General features: G+C 41.2%; 1 protein-coding gene across 1 annotated transcript in view; it reads left to right on the top strand.

Moving 5' to 3' along the window:
• The first annotated feature begins 5,868 nt into the window (after nt 1-5,868).
• CUL3 (cullin 3) overlaps nt 5,869-20,240 on the top strand; it is a 61,133-nt gene continuing 46,761 nt past the window's right edge. The window contains exon 1 of the mRNA XM_017822345.1: nt 5,869-5,980. Within this exon, the coding sequence (XP_017677834.1) occupies nt 5,915-5,980 (66 nt within the window). The 5' untranslated portion in view covers nt 5,869-5,914. The remainder of the gene's footprint in view (nt 5,981-20,240) is intronic.

Raw genomic sequence — 20,240 nt, 5'->3', positions numbered from 1 at the left:
ACGTTGTGCAAGATCGCTGTCAAAGACACATTAGAGATGTGAGTTTGCACTTGAACTGAGGCTTGACTTTGTTAAGAACTTCAGTATTATTCCAATAATCTTGAAGTGGGTCAGGTACTGAATGGGAAGCCAGTGCTGGTTGGACAGCATTAATTTTGGTTATTATGTGCATTGTCTGGTTAGACCTGTTTTTTGAAATGTGCCACTACATGATGTGCTCATTACAGCAACCTCATCATCTCTCCTGCCAGTCCTCAGCACGCTGCCTGTAAACAGTCCACTCTGAGTCTGCTGGTGCTGGAGGCAGATCTTGTGCAACCGGTGGTGGTGGAGCCTGCTGTTGGGTTGGCTGGTGGGATGGAAAGCGATACAGAGCTCTGAGGGAGAGCCTAGGTTAGGATGTGCCCATCAGCAAGAGTTTTGTCTGTAAGTCAGGTCAGTAATAAAGATAATATGTTGGGACAGTACCTCAACATCTCTTTTTCTTCCTGCTCGCAAAAATATTTGAAAGTAATTTAGTCTGGTTTAATTTTGAAGCTGTTGAGCTGTTTAGACTGTCATATTTCAGCATTTACTCTGTTTGTGGTGGCATTTAAATGCAGCAGAAATTAAATTTAAACACAGCCCAGCCACATGTTCCAGGCAACAAGTTTCCATGAGGGAGCAAGCAAATAACTATGCTGCTTGTTTTCCTTCTTGTCTTGCCACTCCACTGCCTTTCACTGCATCTCCAGGACTCTCAGCCACCCCTACTGCCTCCAACATGTCGAAAAAAACCCCAAACCAAACAAAAAATAAAACCCAACTATGCTCCTTTTTAAAGCAAATAAAATGGTGTGTATGTTATTTCCATAGAAGGAAGAAATGAGGAAAAAAACAAAACAATTCCAAACTTACAGATCTACCTATATTCAGGTAGCTTTATTACGGTGAATTGTACCTCTGCCTAATCCTCTGAAGCAGTGACAGAGGAAAATAAAAACAAGCTTTTTCTTTATCCAGGACATACAGGAAAGAAAAGAAAAAGTTTCTAAATGGATAGAAATTATGTGAATCACTATGCCTTGAAATCATTCTGTTTCTTCAAAGAGAAATGTAACAGTGTCCTGGTAAATCATGTTTCTGAATATTGATCCTGTTTCTACAGGACCCTATTGTCCTTGTACCTGTTGAAATCTATGAAACTTGTACACAAATCAATCAGTTAGTTTTGATTTACAGGGGAGGATTTAGGGCACTAAAAGTATACATTTATCTGGCTGTCCTGAGCTTTTTATGTTCTTTCACTGATTTAGAGTAAAATTCTGCTTTTGGCAGAATCCTCAATATGATCTATTAAAAGCCACTCTGTGGTTCTTTCATTGTATGCTTGTTTTGCTGGTGTGTATCTCTGTGTTGTTTAAAAAAAAAAAGTGTGTGTATGTATATATATATGTAAATATATATATATATTTCTCTTCAGATTGCAGGAACTGTGATGAAAAGAATGGTTTGTTTACTGAATCTCCCAAATTAGTAACATGGGAAAGTGAAGGAACTGTCTTATACATACAGTTACTGTGTCACATATCAGTCATGCAAATCTCAAAGCAACCATCATATGCAAAGTGATGCAGGCACTTACATAAAAAAAAAAAAAAAAAAAAGACAAAAAAATAAAGAGTGGAGGCCCCTCCCTCCTCCCTCTCCCCCGAATTCTGGTCTTTACAGAGAAGGGATCTCACTGTTTTCCCACCACATAAGCAAAGGTTATTTAGCTTCTTTTTTTTTTTTTTTTTTTGGGGGGGGGAGTGCTTACAGTGAGTTGAAGCCCTGAAATGCTTACCCCTGTGTTTGCAGTCAGGCATGTAGGTGCTCTACAGACCAGGATGTGGTCAGTCTGTTTCCTGCTGTGATAGAAATACCTTTTTTTTTAAGGCTTTTGTCTTTCAATGGTCAACTATCACTGATGGTTGCAGGGGTGAGGAAGTATGTAAGAAAGGCCTGAGAATATGTATGTATGATTCCTTGGAAAGGATGGTTACTTTAAAAAAACCCCCATGATTCCTGGCTTTGATGAAGCACAATTAAGCCTTATCAAGCAAAATGTCACCATTTGAAATTATATTCTTTTAGGCATATAGAGCATGTTTTTCTGAAAGTTAAACAAGAGCTATGTTCTTTTAAAGGTTCTTAAAGCTTTTAAGGGCCTGATTATAAAAATGTAAATTTAGATTGATTCTAATGTAATGCGCACTTTACATTCTTCTGAAATTTCTGACGCCCTTCACATGATTAAGATTATATATTTTCAGGTGGTTAAGATTTTATATTAAGGTATAAATCAGGTTATAAAACCAGTGTTTAAATAATTAAAGATTTGCTGTAATCTTCAAGGTACACAGGTCAACGTAAAGGACCATCCTTCTTCTGCTGGCAGAGATGGTGACGTGTCATTCAGGGGGAGATATTTTGTGTGGATTGGCAGGCACCTTAGCAATGTCCACTGTTATTTAGGGATATCATCAGTATCTAAAATCAGAGGACTGATAAGACCTCAGGAAAAAATAAAAACAAACAGTAAATGACTGCTTTGGATAACGCTGAGCTCTTCTCTGCACAGCACAAGTTATTTTGGGGGTCTTCACAACTCTGCATGTTGTTGTGGTTGGTACAGGGTGGGTTTAAGGCTGCTGCAATGCACAGATATGAACTTTCCAACAAGGGTGACCACTCCTGTGCACAAGAACCGTTACCTCGTGGCTGGACTACCAGAAGGGCATGAGATGTATGGGAGATAGCTGGGATGACCCAGTTAAGCCCTAGGGTGGCTAACTCTTCTTATGCTAATCTGTCCTCCCCCACCTGCCTGCCTTCCTTCTGGCTTGGACCCACCTGGAATTAACATTATAAGCACTTAACAAGCATCTAAATTAGTTCTTTATGTAAGCTCAAAGCCTAATTTTTAGTGAAACCTCATTTTGTATATTATGTATGGAAATAGAAAATTTGCACTAAAAAAATAGTGATTGTCTCCACCTTGGACAGTCACAGAACAGACCTCAGAGATGAAAGGAGAAGCTACAGAGGAATTTGTGGATAGCAGATGTGACCCACTGAGTCATAAAGCTGCACAAAAAGAAGCCTCAGACTGCAAATTCTGCTTTCAGTAATAAAGTTAGAACTGTCATTTTACTTGTGCTAGTGGGTGATAGCTATATGCTCACACGTAAAATAAACCTATTTGACATGAGAATTGACAACACTTGGTAGGAGCACAGTTTCATTTTTTGTTGAGTGTGCTGGACTGAACAGTGTCTGAGCGTGAGTCAGCACTTCTCCACTTTAAGATATAAATGTGCATTAAAAGCAACCTAGATGAACAGAAGGCAAGAGGCTGGTGGTCCAGGCCTGCCATAAGCATAAGGCCAATATCAGAAAGCATAGAAGCAGTAATTAGAGAAGTTAATCTAGAGCAATCTGCAGTAATGGGTACGGTAAAAGTTGCTCTTTTTCTTCTTTCTTGAAAGAAGAAATGCTAGTTCCTCAGAAATGGTTTGTGGGGAAAATTTTGGGTTTTGAAACAGCACTAAATTTGTTGAAAAGTACTCTTGTAACATTTTCAAAATGAAAACTCTGTGTTTCAGTACAGATTGACTTTTACTTCAGTTCTGCAAACTGTTTTTGCAAGAGTCAAAGTTAAACCTTTTCAAATGACTTGATGTTAACTGTCATGGAGTGGAAAAAAAAATACTAGCATGAGAGGTTGTCCTCATTTGGTGAAGGAAGTACTTAGAAGGAGAAATGAGATTGAAATTATACTGAGACAATATGTAAGCCATATTCTTCATATTAACAACTGGAAATCTTTCCCTTCTCATCTCATCTTTGTTTCATCTGCATTTTGACTATACTGTAATTTTGAAAAGGACTGGTTCCTATTGCATAGTCATGTTGCAATCATTGTTTATTGTGTTGCTGTTATATAACACCTACTCTAGGCGTATGTGCCTAATTTTGATCAGGAGATTAAAAAATATGTCATTTGTGAACACACATCGTCCCAATGGGAAGTGTTTGTAAAAAAACTCAAAGAGACAAAACTGGTGACATTACTGTTACAGGAAGTAAACTAGCTCAGAGAAGGTATGTTGCATCTATCCCCTGAAGGCATGTGTGGTGTACAGGCACCTAAAGGAAAACAGAAATGATGGAGGTACATGGAGCTGGATGAAAAACGTACATCACACGATGTCCTGGTATTCAGAGTCCAGTTTAAGAGTCACCGGAAAGAAATTCTCTTCCTGGCTATGCCACACACTTCCTCTGGGGAATCTTGAGCAAGACATGTTTTGACCCAGATTTCATTTTCAAAATCCACTAACTTTTCAGTCAGCCCCCTGGCATCTGGGATCTAGATTTTTTTCTGCCCTACCAGCCTAACTTTCAGAGGTGCCACGCTCCTAACTTGCCGAATCTGACATTTTCTAAACATTCTTCCCTTCTAAAGCAACTGCCCTTTGCTGAACGACCTATTTTTAACTCTGGGCATATGTAAGCGTTGCCTCAGGTGGCACCGTCATTTCTCAGGCATGCACTGCAACACAGACACGGAGCATCAATAAGTACTCCTGCCTTGCAACACAGCACCCTGTGAGCACGGAGCATCAATACATACACCTGCCTTGCAACACGGCACCCTGCGGCGGGACCCGCCTGCCGCTGACATGATTCACAGGGACCGGGACACTTCCAAGGGCAAGGAACAGGAAGGGTCTGCTCTTCCCTTTCCAGCAGTGCCCAGCCAGGTTACCGCCGGGTGCCGGGCACAGGGCAGGCGCTGTGTCCCGTTTGCAGCTGCAAGGCCCATCTGAGGCTTCCCTGTCAGTGCCAAAACTTGCACTTTAAACCTCATGAGACACCTGCCACGAGTCTGACAAGTAGGATATTGGTCGGGCATTGGAAAAGTTTGCCCAGGGAGGTGGTGGAGTCACCATCCCTGGAAGTGTTTAAGAAGAGACTGGATTTGGCTCTCAGTGCCATGGTCTACTAGATAAGGTGGTGTTAGGTCAAAGGTTGGACTCGATGATCTCAGAGGTCTTTTCGAACGTAATCGATTCTGTGATTCTGCAAGAGGCATCTGGATCTGGCGCTGGGTCATGTGGTTTAGTGGCTTAGGGGCTGTTACAGTGTGGACGGCTGGACTGGATGATCCCAAAGGTCTGTGGCAACCTCGATGTCTCTATGACTGTGTGACTCCGCGAGGCCACGGCTCCGTGACACGGCCGGGGCGGGACATTCCCCCCTCACGACCGCCCCGGGCACCCCCGTCCCCACCGCCCCTCCCGGGCCGGGCCGCCCTCGGCCCCGCCCCTCCCCGCGCGGCGCTGCTTCCCACCAATCAGCGGCGCGCTTCCCGCCAATCAACGGCGCGCTTCCCACCAATCAGCGGCGCCCTCCCCGCCCCTGACAGCCCGCCTGAGAAAGGGGGGGGAAACGTCTCGCGACAGCGCGGAAGCCTCGCGAGAGCGGCGCGAAAGCCTCTCCCCGCCCCCGGCCCTCCCACCGCCCCCGCCCCGCCGCGGCCGGATCCGAGCGCGCCGGGCGGTGGGAGGGGAGGGAAGGACGGGAAGGGAAGGAGAGGAAGGGAAGGAAGAGAAGGGAAGGAAGCGAAGGGAAGCGGGGGGGGCGCCCGACCCTGCGCAGTGAGCGATGTTTGTCCGCCATCGCGGCGGAGGCTGAAGGGAAGCGCCGCCAGCGGAGCGAGGGGCCCGCGCCGCCGCCGCCCCCGCCCGGCCCGGCCCGGCACCCCCGGGGGCCGCGCCCGCACCGAAGGTCGCCGGCGGCCTTTCCCCCCCGCAGCCCCGGCCCCGCCGCCCCGCCGCGAGTCCCCCGGCGCTGCCGCCCCGCGCGGGAGGCGCCGCCGGGCCCGAAGATGTCGAACCTGAGCAAGGGGACGGGCAGCCGGAAGGACACCAAGATGCGGATCCGAGCCTTCCCCGTGAGTACCGGGCACCCCGGGCCGCGGCGGGCGGCCTCCGCAGGCCCCGCCGCCCCGCCAGCGGGGCCGTGCGGGTGCGAGCGCGGCGGGGGGAGCTGTCAGCGGCCGCGGCACCCCGGGAGAGGTGCGGGAGCTGCCCCTCGGGGGAGCTCCTCCGGTGGGAGGCGGGAGGAACTGGTCCCCGCGATTATCGCCCCCCTCATCAAACAAATCAATTATGAAAATCCACGTACGGCTTGGGGAGGGGGGGGGGCTGGGTTTCTTTGTTTTCAAGGAAGAGGCCTCCGAGAAGGAGCCGAAGGTTATATACGCCTACATCAACAAAATTAGTTAGCCCCGGAAGGGGGAAGGGGGGCGGGGGGAGTATTTATTTATGTCTTCTGCAGAGTTTCCTTTTCGAGAAAATTTATTTCGCATTCCGCTCCGTAAAAGAGGCTATAAGTCGTATGATTATAAGATTTAGGTGGCACAGTGCCAGCTGGTTCGGAAGGTGCTACTATAAACATGTAGGCATAGGTAACTTCGTTGCAGGTTCGGCAGAGCCGAGAGTGTGCCTTCCCTTTGAGTTACAGAGGGGAAGGAGCCAGATTATTAATTTAAAGTGCCGTAGCTGGCTGTGTTTTGACAGTTGTTTCAATTAAAGCTTACAACAGAGTAACAACTACAGCACAAGTAATGGTGTTGCAGAACAAGAGAAACAGAAAAGCTTCAGCCTGCCGGAGGATGGCCAGGAAGTGTGTATGTGTTCAGTGGAGTGTGTGTTATAAAGAAGACACTTAGTCGAGTCTCTGGCTTTTAAGGTTTAATGTTAACTTCTCAGTGCTACGTCTGATCCCGGTAGGCAGTGGTGTAGAACTAATGTGCCTTGCCTTTATAAAGGAACTGGACATACCTGTTTATCTCACTTCACTGGCAGGGAATATATCAATATATTTGCTTCATCAAAACTCTTGCTGATGAAATTAAGAGATTTCTTTATATTCTCAGCAGCCAGCTTAATCATAGCAATCTGAGTTACACTGTTTTACTATTTCCTTTACTTTTAATCACTGACAGTTGCATTTAGTGGGAAAAGTAAAAAGAAAAAAGTGGGCTATGAAATTAGGAATTTTAGCTGATGAGAGGTTTTTGGTCTCCAGATTTCGTTTATTTCTTTAAATAGCCTTTTCCAAGAATGTCAATTTTGTTAAGACATGTTGGCTTATAGAAATAAAGAAATAAAGAAAAAGACTTGCTGCAGTGTAGCCAGGGTTTTACTAGCAAGCAGTAGGAAAACCTGTACAAAAATAAACCATAGCAAACCCCATATGTATGTTTTATAACAAACTGCACCAAAAGATATCAGTCTTTTAATTTGATAAACAGATTCATGTATTCCAACTGTGAATATGTAGCTATGAGTCAGCCAACAAAGGCAGACTTAACAATGGGGTAAAGTTAGGTTTGTGTTTTTCACCACTTTTGTATGTGAGCATATGAAATTTGTTTTGGGAAGGTGAAGAATGCTCTAAGGGAGCCCTGTTCTTACATAAAGTTAAACACTGGAATCAGGTTTTTTCTTCTGAAACTGTTTTTACTAGCATTGTCTTTTTGTTTTCAGTTGCTTAAAGAATATCTAGGTTAAAACTTTAAAAACTTAAAAAAAAAAAATGTTTCCTTCCTAAAATAATTCAGTAAGTAACTAGTCATCAAGGTTTGGTGACAAATGTCAACTGTTTGGTGACATTTGTTGAGAGCAACTTTGCAGGTGTTCCGTCCAGGAGATTTTCTGTTCTAAGACAGTTTGTTGACAGTGCTGTTGATCATCATGGCTCAGCTTCATGAACGAAGATTTGGGAAGGGCTCTACCCACATATGCTACAAGCATGTGTTGATCAAGTGTTTACAGAAAAGAAACATGTACTTTGTTGAGAGATTTGGAGGAGTTTACCTGTCATAATTGCAGAAGTCAGTAGCTTTTAGTTCATGTAAAGATCCTATTGCAAATTTTGGGGAGGCCTAAGTGGTTGTTGAGCTTTGGTCCTGTGACTGGTGCCAGTGACTGCAGGGAGATAAATATTCATATCAGCAAGGTGCATTTTTGTGGGGGGTAGAGTCTATGTTTAGAAAATGTACTATTCCTACAGCAGCTTCTTCACTCTTTTATCCCAAATTTGCTAGTTCTGTGCTTTGGTTCTGAATTAAGAGTACTTCCAGAGGTGACTTTGTAGGCTGCTTCAATTTGTCTTCTTATTGATCATCTTTCCTCAGGAGGTCTACCTGTTTTAGATTAGTTTGCTGCTTGCATGGGAGGTAGCTATTTACTATTACATTAAGCTACAAGTAGCCAAATTGAAGAGTTAATGTTCCTGGAGCATAGCAATATTAAGGTAACTTCCTCCATGTAGTTTTTTTCCTTTAATATTTTATATTTTTATAGTATCTTTCATACTTCTGTTATTGTTATATTTTACTGTAACTAAAGGAAAGGAGAAATAGTACTTTACAAAACATTACTAAAGTTCACTTTTTCTACCCTACTAGAAATGAAGTAGAAATTAACCAAAACATTGGAAAACCAGGAGTGTTCTACCTAGAGATCCTAATACCTTGGAATTAGTTTTAGTCTAGATTTCTTCTTTATTATTTCTGGTAATTGGTGACAGATTATCTGCCATCCCAAGTGTCCCTTAATATTTGCTCCTGGTATGTGCTGTGATGGTGCTTTTTGTTACCTCAAGGGCAGTGACATCAGCACTGTTTTGCTGAAGTGGGTTGTACAGTAATCAAAAGTAGTTGAGAAAAACACTTTTCTGTTTTTCTGTTCATAATAGGAAAAAAAATGCATTATTTCTAATTTATAAACTGTCCTACTTAAAAGAACTTTCTTGTGTTCTCTCGTGACTTAAAGGCAGTGATAATCTTTGCATCAGAAGAAGTCCAAATGAGAATGCATTCTCTGAGACTTCAGACTTGAGCATATTTCAAACTCGGGAAGTGTAATAGAAATACATTTTTATGAAAGTTTACTTTATATTAAGTAGAGCAAACTCATGAGATTAAGCTTAAGTATCCTTATGTACCACCACAGAAGACTTCCCAGTGTGCTACTTTCAATAACCACTTCTGGTACTTTTAATACCTTCATAAAATATAACTGTTCCATATCTAAGGTCTATCCAGACAGCATTCAGGGTGGTGGTAAAGCAGGAGATGGAACAGTGTAAGAGGGCTTTTTAGTGACTGTTGTTGCTTTTTTCTTAAGCAATCTTCAAACCCTGTTGTTTCAGATTCATAAACATGCAGCAGATATGAATATGGATGCTAAAAATAACAAAATAATTTCTGAAATGTCAAGTAATTGTCTGTGATGTGAGTTGAGTATAGTTAGCAAGTTGGTTTTTTTTTAATTATTTGGAAGAGTGCAGTAGTCTACTCAATACACAGTATGTGCATTATACAAAATGCAGATTTGATATTCCTACAAAATATTAATTAATTGAACTTGTTTTGGAGAAGTGTAGGGGGTTGTTTTCTTCCCTGGTTTAGTTTAAAGTACTCTCAGGGTCTCAAATTGGCTCTCACTGCTTAACTCTCAGTGAGCCCATTACTACTGCCTAGAGGAATACCTTCAAAGCTCTCAAACAAGCTTGCAGCAAATCTAATTTTAAGGTGATATATTTGATCTGTGAGAAGTGTTGCCAGAGAATGCTAGATTTACAGTTAAAACTTGGAGAGATATGATTTCTGTAAGGGAGATCTAACATGTATAAATTATGTTTCCTCCAAATGTATTTGAGGTCTTTTGCTGTGACTGGTTAGCTAGTGGAAGATAGTAGCCTTAAATGTGCTTTAATGGAAAAGCTGTAGAAAGTAAAAAAAATGCAAGTTTCTTACAGAAATAAACAGTATGTGAGAATTCAGAAAGCATTTAGGGAATTCATTTTCAAAATTTAAGTAACATTAAGCTGCACTGAATGAACTTTTTTGCAAGAAGTCATTCTTCTTTCTCTCAGTGCAGGTGTCACCATAAAATTGGTTGGACAGATCCTTCTGAAAACCAGCAGGACCCAATGTAGGGTTTGACCGTTATAGTTGGAGGGAGTTTTTTGAGTGCTTTCAATCATTTTGCTTTCCTGCAGAGCTGTCTTTCTTCTCTGGAGTACTACTACAAAGTAGTGGTTTGCCAGTTCTCAGAACTATTTTGGTGCATCAGTGCTACATGGTTACAGAATGAATTCTGGACAGCATTTGGGGAGATTCTACACATGCACTAGCGATAAAAGGAGTCTTTAAATACATATATATATATATATAAGCTTCACTGACTAATTTTATTTGAAATACTTGTGCCCAAGAAAATTCTCGTTTTGTTCGATCTTGCGCAGAAAGACAACCAGCCTTCCCTTTCCTTCAATTCCGTTTATCAATTCATGCTCTTCCTCCAAGAAAGTTATGTAGACTTAGAAGTAAATAACTCCAGCTCTTCCATGAGACTCATGTTTTCATTGCCAGTGTTCCTTTCTCCTGGGATCTAACAGCCACTTGTTCTAGGCTTTGTGTAGGCAGAAGGCTTTTTTTCTTCTCGGGGAGTGCCAGCTGCTGCCGTGGTTTGTTTTGAGTCTTGGGGAATTGGTGATGCAAGTTGAAGATGAGGTTTGTTAAATTTATGCTTCAACCTGTAATGTGCAGATCTTTCAGTTCCAGAAGTTGATGTAAATTTTGTCCGTCTTGAGCATCTCAGAGCAGATAGACCATAAAAAAAACATTGAACTGTGGTTAAATTTTTAAGCATTCGAGTTATGTAAGCGGTACGTGTATTTCTGCTTTGGCTTATAACCCCTAGAGCATTCGTGCTGTGTTGGTGAGGGAATGGAGAGGCATGAGGGTGGGACAAGGGTGGAATTAGGGGATGGTTTACTGCAGGCTTTTTCAGCTCTGAATAAAATAATATGAACCCACCAAGTTCTGCAAGATCACTTAGTTAACTCCACGTTTTACGTGGTTGGCTTGTGAATCTTGATGGCTTTATATTCTCAAACATATTTCTAAGAGCATGTTAGCTATTAACTCATGTAGTGTTCACAGTAATAATAAGTTAATATTCACAACTAAAATTTTAGTAGACTTAAACCCTGGAAATAAAACAAACCAAAAAACTGAAACACTGTTTGTCTTATTCAAAGGAAGAAAGTGTTGTTTTGGTGCAAATTAAGAAAAGTATAGAAATACTTGCTGTTTACTGGACAGTTAATCTTATTAAGTCCTTCCAGTTTTCACAGATTTCTTTTTCTTTAATGAAATGTGGTGAGCAGCCTGAATGTCCTAATAATACATTTACAATTTTTAAGAGGTGCTAGCACTAATTCCAACTATTCTTTGAGTAGTTGTAGGTAGGTTTTTGTTTGGTTGGGTTTTTTGTGACACTGTGCATATTATCTTTTAGTTTTTGTCTAACCTAATCTCAGAATTCCTGAGTTCTGTAGATGTTCAGGTTTCAGTTGCTATTTTTCTTGGTTTTCTGTGTTGACTGGGTGTGAAGTTCTGAGCAATTAGCGTTCCCCTTGGTCTAGAGTTTTGAGCAAGTGCCTCTGTGTGGTACTGGAAAGAGTACTGCCATTTATGGATCTTGCCTTTATTTGAAATTTGCTTGATTTTTGTGCAGGAGTGTAAAGCTAATGCCAGTAGTGTTCTATTGAGATTTCGATGCTGGCTAATTCAGTCTGAGCTTTTTCAAGTGGCTTCGTTAGGCATCTCCATCCCTTCACTCTTGTTTTGTATAGTAATGCATTATTAAACAGGAATTACTGTTTTTCCCTGGTAGTGGTAGGTAAAAGAACTTTGAAAGTTGCTGTAAAACTGATAAAGAATTTTCAATATTCTACATGAATACTTATAATAATAGTATGTAACATAAAAATAGACTTTTTTCTCTACAAGTTATTAATTTTTCCTTTAATCTGTTCTGGGCAGGTATACACAGCATAAGTGACCCCATTTTTCACAATTTCCAACAGGTACTGTAAAGCCTTTGGCTTTGATCTGTAGACCAGGTAGTCTTAGTGCAGGTGCTTTTAGACTTTCATCACCATGACTGATGTGCAGTGTCAGATAGTCTCTCTGTATGTGGTGAAAACATTTTGTGATAGACTGGGACAGATTTTTCTTAAGATAGTTTGATTGAGTCCATTCATAAAACTCACAGTGATTGTGTTACAGTCTAAAATAGGTTCTTGACCTTGTGCATACGATCACTGGATCTTATCTTTGATTTCTAGTAGCTGCACTAGCGGAAGAACAGCTCTAGAGAAGTAAGCTCGTGTTTTTCAGTCTGAGTCAGGTTTTGTGGAAACAAAGAGTAGGAAAGTGGTGTAGTAGAAAACTACACTATGGCCAAACTGTGCTTTTAATCACAGGGCTATTTTATTTTTCTGAAGGTCAGTTAAAGCTGGCAGAATTTTTAAATCACTGATGTCTCCTTTGTAAAGGTGGAAGTACTGGCATCTCAGCATAAGTAAATACTGTTAGATGACTTAACAAAAGAACCCCTATATTGACATTTTTAGTGTTTTAGGGAAGAAAAAAAGTGCATTTAGCACCTGAGTACAGCAAGGAGGACAAAACTGTAATAAACACTTACATTTGGATGATGTTTGCAGTGGAGTGGCCTAAATTCTTTAATTAGCTGTGTGTAAAATTAGTGTTTGAGGGCTGAAACTGCTTTGTGTATAGTTTAAATAAGGTATAGTACTATGCAAAATGTGCACAAATAACTTGCTTTATTTGTTCATGGTTATGGACGAGATGCATTTGTGGAAATGCCAATTTTTGTTTAATGGTAACACACATAAATGAAGACAATAATTATACATGTGAATGATATGAAATTGGGCAAAATTATACAATACAAAATTCATGTTAATTCCTTAGACTGTGTAGTCTGAGTATAGATTGTGTGTCTTACATTTTGTTTCTGAAGAATCTTTATTGAAATAAATGCTTTTTACTTTTACACTACTTCTGTTTTTAAAGTGTTGGTAGCATCTGAGTGGACCTTTTCTTTTTGCTTTTTTGTATTATATACATGGCTTTAATTTCCTATGTAGCTCTGAATTTTTTTCTATTGCAGTCATTTCAGTGTTAGTCTTAGTGTTCCAGGCACTGCTGATCTGTGCATCCAGTCATGGTGTTTGCACTGTGGTGCAAAAATCCCCCAGAGAGAGGTTATTGTCAGAATGCAGGGATATTGATTATCTGTAAATCTGTAAGTGATTTATTAAGTGTATCTTCCTTCCCCTCACTGAAGTAAGCTGAAGGGGGAAAAAATTATCCTCTGTTGGCCTCTGACTACCATAAAATTTTATTTTTCTATTCCTGTGCAAGTTCTCAATTTGTTATGCTGTTGTTATTATGGAGGAGGAGTTGTCACAAATCCCCCGAAGCCTCTGAAGGTCCTTCAGCCCCACCATCCCCCTTTCTTCCTTCATCTCCCTCAAGTCGTTCATTGTGTTCCTTGTTTTGAAATGACTACAGGAAATGTGTTTACAGTCTGTATAAGTTGGTGTGTATTTCACTGATTTCCTCTTTAAATAGTGTTGATTTTTAAACAATTGTAAAATACTGAGCTACTTGTAGGTTAATTGAAAAAAAAACAGAAATAATTCTTGTGGGATTTGCATGGAGTGTTGGGTAAGCAAGGAATGGGCCATTTGTGGTTCAGGGAAGCTTTCTGAATTCAGGTCATCAAGGCTGGAAAGTTAATGAACTAATGGATTTTTTTCACTTGGAGAGATGATACCCCTGAGGAGACTTTGTGCCATCCACAGAAGGCATGGATGTGCAGAGCAGCACTCTGGCAGTTCTTAGCTGGGATTGAGACATGCAGCATCTCTCTTGTTCTTTAAGGTTATTATAATGCTAATATTGTACAAGTCATCAATAAAAAAGATTTGCTAAAAAAAGTCATTAATTTTTTCCTTATAAAATTAAGGCTTTTTAATTTTGCTTTGTAGTGTTTATTGGGTGATGGTCTTAAAACTAATGGACATATGATCACATACTGAATCAAAGTTTCAATCTATTTTGACTGGGCTAAAAAAAAAAAACCAAACCAGAAACAACAACAAAAATAAATATTTCTATTGGTTTAGAATTTGGAATGATATGAGTAGTTGTCTGGGGTGTAATGATGCTGCTTCTGCTGACAGTGACCCATTGTCAGTTATGGCACTTTCAAGACAACCTGCTGCACATCACCTGGAATGCTGAAGTCCCACACTGTTGTAAAAGGAAATTAAGAGAGTCAGGGACCTAAATCCCATTGAAATTTGAGATTTTCAGCAATTTTCAGCTAGTAAATCTTGTTAGGTTATAGATAAGCAAACAACTTCCCTTTCTGCTTTCAGTCTTTAGTAAATTGGAAGTAGTTCCAGTGGAAGAGGACTGAGCCACCTTCTTCCTGCAGCGTAAGAGCCGGCACATGGCCCGTGATCCCGAGTAAGCTGCTTTGAGGAAATTTGCAGTTGAATGTACTCTGTGGTAGTTTGCTTGTAGTCACATAGTCCTCAGATTTTGAAAAGCATGTCCTTGGCTGTTACAAGCTTTTATTGCAGTGGAATGCTAAATTACTTGAATGAAATGTTTAGGATTTGGCTCTGTTTGTAAAAGGGGAAAGGTATGCCGAGTAATTTATAAAATTTTGTGTCTCTGTTTCCACTGTCTGTCATTTCACCTTTGATAAGAGCCTGTTTGACAGCCACAGACAAACAGCTGATCTGTTTGAGTGCAGAACTACCTGTCCCTCCCCATGCCTTCTAAACCTCCAGGATCCTACTGATATATGGGAGGGGTGATTCACTCCCAGAAATTGAGCTTTTCTTTGTTCCATATTCTGCTTTTCTAATTAGGTTCAAATATTTTCTTTTAATACCAACTTTGTTTAGGATAGAAACAAAGCTATGGTATTACTTTCAGGAACATATTTCCTGCTGTTACCTTAGCCTTTTTTGGTGTTGTGTTTTTTTTTTTTTGTCCCATTGCTTTAATTTGAGGAAAGTTGGTTTAGGATTACTACTTCTAAAGTGAATCAAGAGGACTCTGAACTTCTCATTAGTCTTCAAAATATCGATACTAATTTTTATTCTTTTTGGGCAGGAGAGAGGGATTTGGTAGATTTTTAGTGTAAAATCCTTGTATTTATTCCTCCGTGTCGTTCAGAATAGGCTTTTCTTGAGTTAAGCAATCCTGGCCTGATACACTCTTTTTTCCCCCACACATTATTTGCACCATAAGTGTTCAATACATATACTGAAATAAACCAAGAACTAACTTCACGTCTGAAAATGACTTTGTTAATTTGCAAAGCTAAACGTGAAAGATCAGACTTTGTGAACTGTAAACTTAGATCTAGACTTCAGCTCTAACAGTTTCCTGGCAAGGTAATGGAACATTACCTGGCAAGGTAATAGAGCAGATCATCCTGGGTGCAATCACACAGCACCTACAGGATGGACAAGGGATCAGACCCAGCCAGCACGGGTTTAGGAAGGGCAGGTCCTGTCTGACCAACCTGATCTCCTTCTATGATCAGGTGACCCACCTGGTGGATGAGGGGAAGGCTGTGGATGTGGTCTGTCTGGACTTCAGCAAAGCCTTTGACACTGTCTCCTATAATATACTCCTGGAAAAGCTGGCAGCCCATGGCTTGGACAGGGGCACCCTGTGCTGGGTTAGGAGCTGGCTGGAGGGTCGGGCCCAGAGAGTGCTGGTGAACGGGGCTGCATCCAACTGGCGGCCGGTCACCAGTGGTGTCCCCCAGGGGTCAGTGCTGGGCCCAGTTCTGTTTAATATCTTTATCGATGATTTAGATGAGGGGATTGAGTCCATCATTAGCAAATTTGCAGATGACACCAAGTTGGGAGGGAGTGTCGACCTGCTGGAAGGCAGGAGGGCTCTGCAGAGGGACCTGGATAGGCTGGAGAGTTGGGCTGGTTCCAACGGGATGAGGTTCAACAAGGCCAAGTGCCGGGTCCTGCACTTTGGCCACAACAACCCACTGCATTGCTACAGGCTGGGGACAGAGTGGCTGGAGAGCAGCCAGAGAGGGACCTGGGAGTGCTCATTGACAGGAGGCTGAACATGAGCCAGCAGTGTGCCCAGGTGGCCAAGAAGGCCAATGGCATCCTGGCCTGGATCAGGAACAGTGTGGCCAGCAGGACCAGGGAAGTGATTCTGCCCCTGTACTCAGTGCTGGTGAGGCCTCACCTGGAGTGCTGCGTCCAGTTCTGGGCCCCTCAGTTCAGGAAGGACATTGAGGTGCTGGAGCAGGTGCAGAGAAGGGCAACGAGGCTGATGAAGGGACTTGAACACAAGTCCTATGAGGCTGAGGGAGCTGGGATTGTTTAGCCTTGAGAAGGCTCAGGGGAGACCTCATCGCTCTCTACAACTACCTGAGAGGAGGTTGTAGGCAGGTGGGTGCCACGGCCCGAGGGGAGAAGGGAAAGGGACGCAGCACTACACAAAGGGTTCAGACCCAGCTGAGGTCTGGGTGCAATGCCAATTTATTGAGAGAACACAGGGACTTACATAGGGTAAGTCTGAGGGGAGGATTCAGAACTGGGGCGGAGCATGGGACTGACAACTCAGGGTGAGACTGGATTGGGAGACAGGGGAAAGGTGGGTGTAACTTGTGGGTGTCCAGGGGAAGGGACCAATGGTAGCTCCCTCTGCACTCCGGCAAACCTCAACCAATCAGTGACAGAGGAGCGGGAAAGCAGGGAAGAACAAGGTGGTAAACAACTTTTGGCGGGAAAATCTGAGGGATAGAGGGGAATAATATGGGGGTACATTAAACTTGATGTAAAACCAATGATGAACTGGGGGATAACAGTCACTCCAATAAGTTAACAGTCCATTTAAGCTCTGTAAATGTCCCTCCACGCTTGAAATCTTTCCCAATCGGACTTCTCATTCTCCTCAGTGGGGGTTGGTCTCTTCTCCCAGACAATCAGCAGTAGGACAAGAGGGCATGGCCTTAAGCTGCGCCAGGGGAGGTTTAGGTTAGATATTAGAAAGAAATTCTTTACAGAGAGGGTAATCAGCCATTGGAATGGGCTGCCCAGGGAAGTGGTGGATTCTCCCTCCCTGGAGGTTTTTAAGATGAGGCTGGACGTGGCACTTAGTGCCATGGTCTAGCAACTGTGGTGGTAGTGGATTAAGGGTTGGACTTGATGATCTCAGAGGTCCTTTCCAACCCATCTGATTCTATGATTCTATGATTCTATTCCAGGTAAGTAAGAGAGGTTTCAGCAGTATAGACAGTTCTTCTTTACTATTGTTAGTTTGAAGTGTTCTCAGGAAATAAGTAGTTTCATTATGGGTGCTTTATAATCCTCCTCCATTTTCAGGTGCCATAGTAATGAGCACTGTGGAAATGTCATTGAATGTTTTTAAAAGAACCTTGGTTAATAATACAGGCAATGTTGCTATTTTGGCTGTATAAGCACTTCCATTCTATGGCAGTGACAACTATCTTTTGAACTAGAACTTCCTATATTTAGCCTCTTACCAGTTCAGTTCTTCTAGAAGCTTGAACAAAACTAGTTAATTGTGGTCTGTTAAATACAACTTTTTTAAAAACAACTTTCATACTGTAATGTCAGAATGGGGAGAAGCTTGCATGATGGCAGGGGGAAATTTGCTAATTTTACACCTGATGTCTTCTGATATTTGGAAAGGCATTGAGGTTTGTCTGCAGATGCTGGGGAAAAAGAGGTAATTTAAAAACTTGGATTTCTGTATTTTATTAAATACTATTTTGCTATCCTCTTTGGGCAAAGCTTGCAACAGTAGAATAAAGTCTCTAGTGTAATTAGTAGCACCTTAGAAAGCTTGTTGAGAAGTTGTTAATTTTGGTATGTTTTCTTTGCTTTTCCTCAGTATCCAGCCCTGTTGGAGGACAACATCCATCAGTCCTTGCTGACTAAAGCACAGGTGTATTTCAAGGCACTTAGGTCCTGTGGAAAATAATTAATAAGACAGATGAGCGTGTAAAAGACTGTTAAGCTTTACTGACTGAATATTCCATGTTGTTACTTAACTAGCTGATACAGTTTTTATACAGAAACTTAAAGACTGTGTGAATCCATATACAAACTGGATGAAAAATGAGATTGATGAGCTAGCATTCATTTTTCATTGACCCACTGTCACCCACTCAGACAAGTAATATTCTGCTTTTGTCTGTATTATTGAGAGTTCTTTATATCAATGAGAGTGACTGAAGGTGCATTTTGTAAATTGAGCATCTTAAGTTGCAAATTGAACCCGTAAGTTGATTTTTGGGGAGTGTAACTGAGTTTGTAGTTCCTCATTAGTAGTCACAAACACTTAGTATGAGTTAGTGTTGGGGAAGTGTGTGAAGGTCTGTAAGAGGAAAGTTGTTTATGTTCACAGAATCACCACTGTGTACCTTTATATTTATTTGTTTGCTTCTTCAGACTGTCTCTGTTTTTGTTTTTTAAAGAAATGAAACAAAAACCTTTAGGTTATCTTTTGCCTTGTTTATCCGAAAGAGATGGCTGATCAGACTTATATAGTTCATAGTTCAGATGAAGCAGGTGGTTGGGAGGAGTTGTTTTTCTCATTTTTTCCCTTTTAGCATATTATGTTCCACATATTTGCAAGACTGAAGTTGAGGAGGGGCATTTGGGAAAAGCGAAGGAACTGTATTAAATAGAAGTTGAAACCTAGAGTAAGATAGGTATGTTGACAAGTTTGAGATGAGTTCAGGACCATTCTTGTGAATTGGTTCCTGAAATAGAAAAGATACATTAATATCTGATCCTTAAATTTGTTCAGTTGCCTAAACATGTCAAAACTATTGCTACAGTATGACATTTTCTATTAAAGACTTGTTTTAAACTTTTCATATAGGCTGTTAAATTGCTGTTGTGTAGTGAAACTCCTGTCAGGCCTACCTATAATGCAGACAAGTGTTACCTTTTGAGAGGAGGAACAAACCTTTTTTTTCTGGCATTTAAATTTACTTGAAAAAGGAAGTTCTTGGAGCATATTACAGTTTGCTATAAAGCTTAAAACCAACCAACCAATTCCATTCCTCTTCAAGCTTCCACCCAAAGCAGCACTTGTTTTGTGATGAGACCAGCACGCTCTGAGACAATGCCGTGGAGGTAAACCAAATCTCTGAATCCTTGTGCAGGAGGTACAGCTCTTTCTTTTAAGGAGCAATCACTTTTTAGTTCACTTAACCCATCCACCCCATGCTACCCTAGTAGCTTTTCAGTGCTGCCCATTCAAGCAAAGTGGATAAGTGGGGTGTTGATTAAGGCACATTCTTATTATTATATTCTTATTATAACCAATCTTATTTCAGCTAATTATAAAAAACAGGGCCTATCGTCACAAGGCCTTTATTGAACTGTTTACAACTTTATTGGTTCGTGCAATATTCAAGCAATCTCAAATTACCCAGGGTTTGTAGGTGTGGATAACCTTTTATCTGAGGGTGACTTTGTGTAATGGCATCATCTTTATTTAAAAGGGAAATGTGTTGGGTTGTAGATGTTGTGTTTGAGGTGGTATTGTTTGAAGTAGTGTTAAAGATGTCTTGCTATAAAGTGTACTTGCGTTCACACACACATACATATCTCCGCTCAACTTTCTCATTCGTACTCCGGTGGCCACTGTTTCATTCTCTCCTTACACATGCATTCTTAAACCCTTTATTGTGTTTGACTCATGGAGTTTTGGTTTTGTATTGGTTACTGTTTATGTGTTTCTTTTTTTTTTTTTTTTTGTTTTTTTTTTCGTTTTTTGTTTTGTTTTTTTTTTTTTTTTGGTTTTTTTTTTAGGTTTGAGAGATCGATAGATTAGTGAAAGGGTTTTTGTACATAGTGAGGCTGCGTTTATATGGTTTTCTGGTAGTGTATGTAAAGGCATCACCTCTGTTTTAAGGAAAGGCCATTATTTTATTGATTTTGGGGTACCTGTTTCTTGGGTCACTTGTGGGTTCAGCTGCAATAAAGCTGCTTTTGGGAAAAATCTGCTGTTAATTGACTTCCTCTTTGACAGAGGCAGTCTCTGAACTACAGAATGAGTGATTTCAGTGGGTCCAGTGAAAACAGAGTTAATGTTTGGGTTATTGCTGGTTATAATGTCTGTGTTTTGCTTTGGGGATGCTAGTTTAAGAAAACTTGTTAAATAGGTTTGGATGTTTTTTGAGGGCCATTGTGAGGTTATATCTGTTCTACTGCTAAAAATG

This window comes from Lepidothrix coronata, unplaced genomic scaffold, assembly GCF_001604755.1.
Source record: "Lepidothrix coronata isolate B3197 unplaced genomic scaffold, Lepidothrix_coronata-1.0 Scaffold97, whole genome shotgun sequence".
NCBI lineage: Eukaryota > Metazoa > Chordata > Aves > Passeriformes > Pipridae > Lepidothrix > Lepidothrix coronata.
This window is presented reverse-complemented; position numbering and strand designations above follow the sequence as displayed.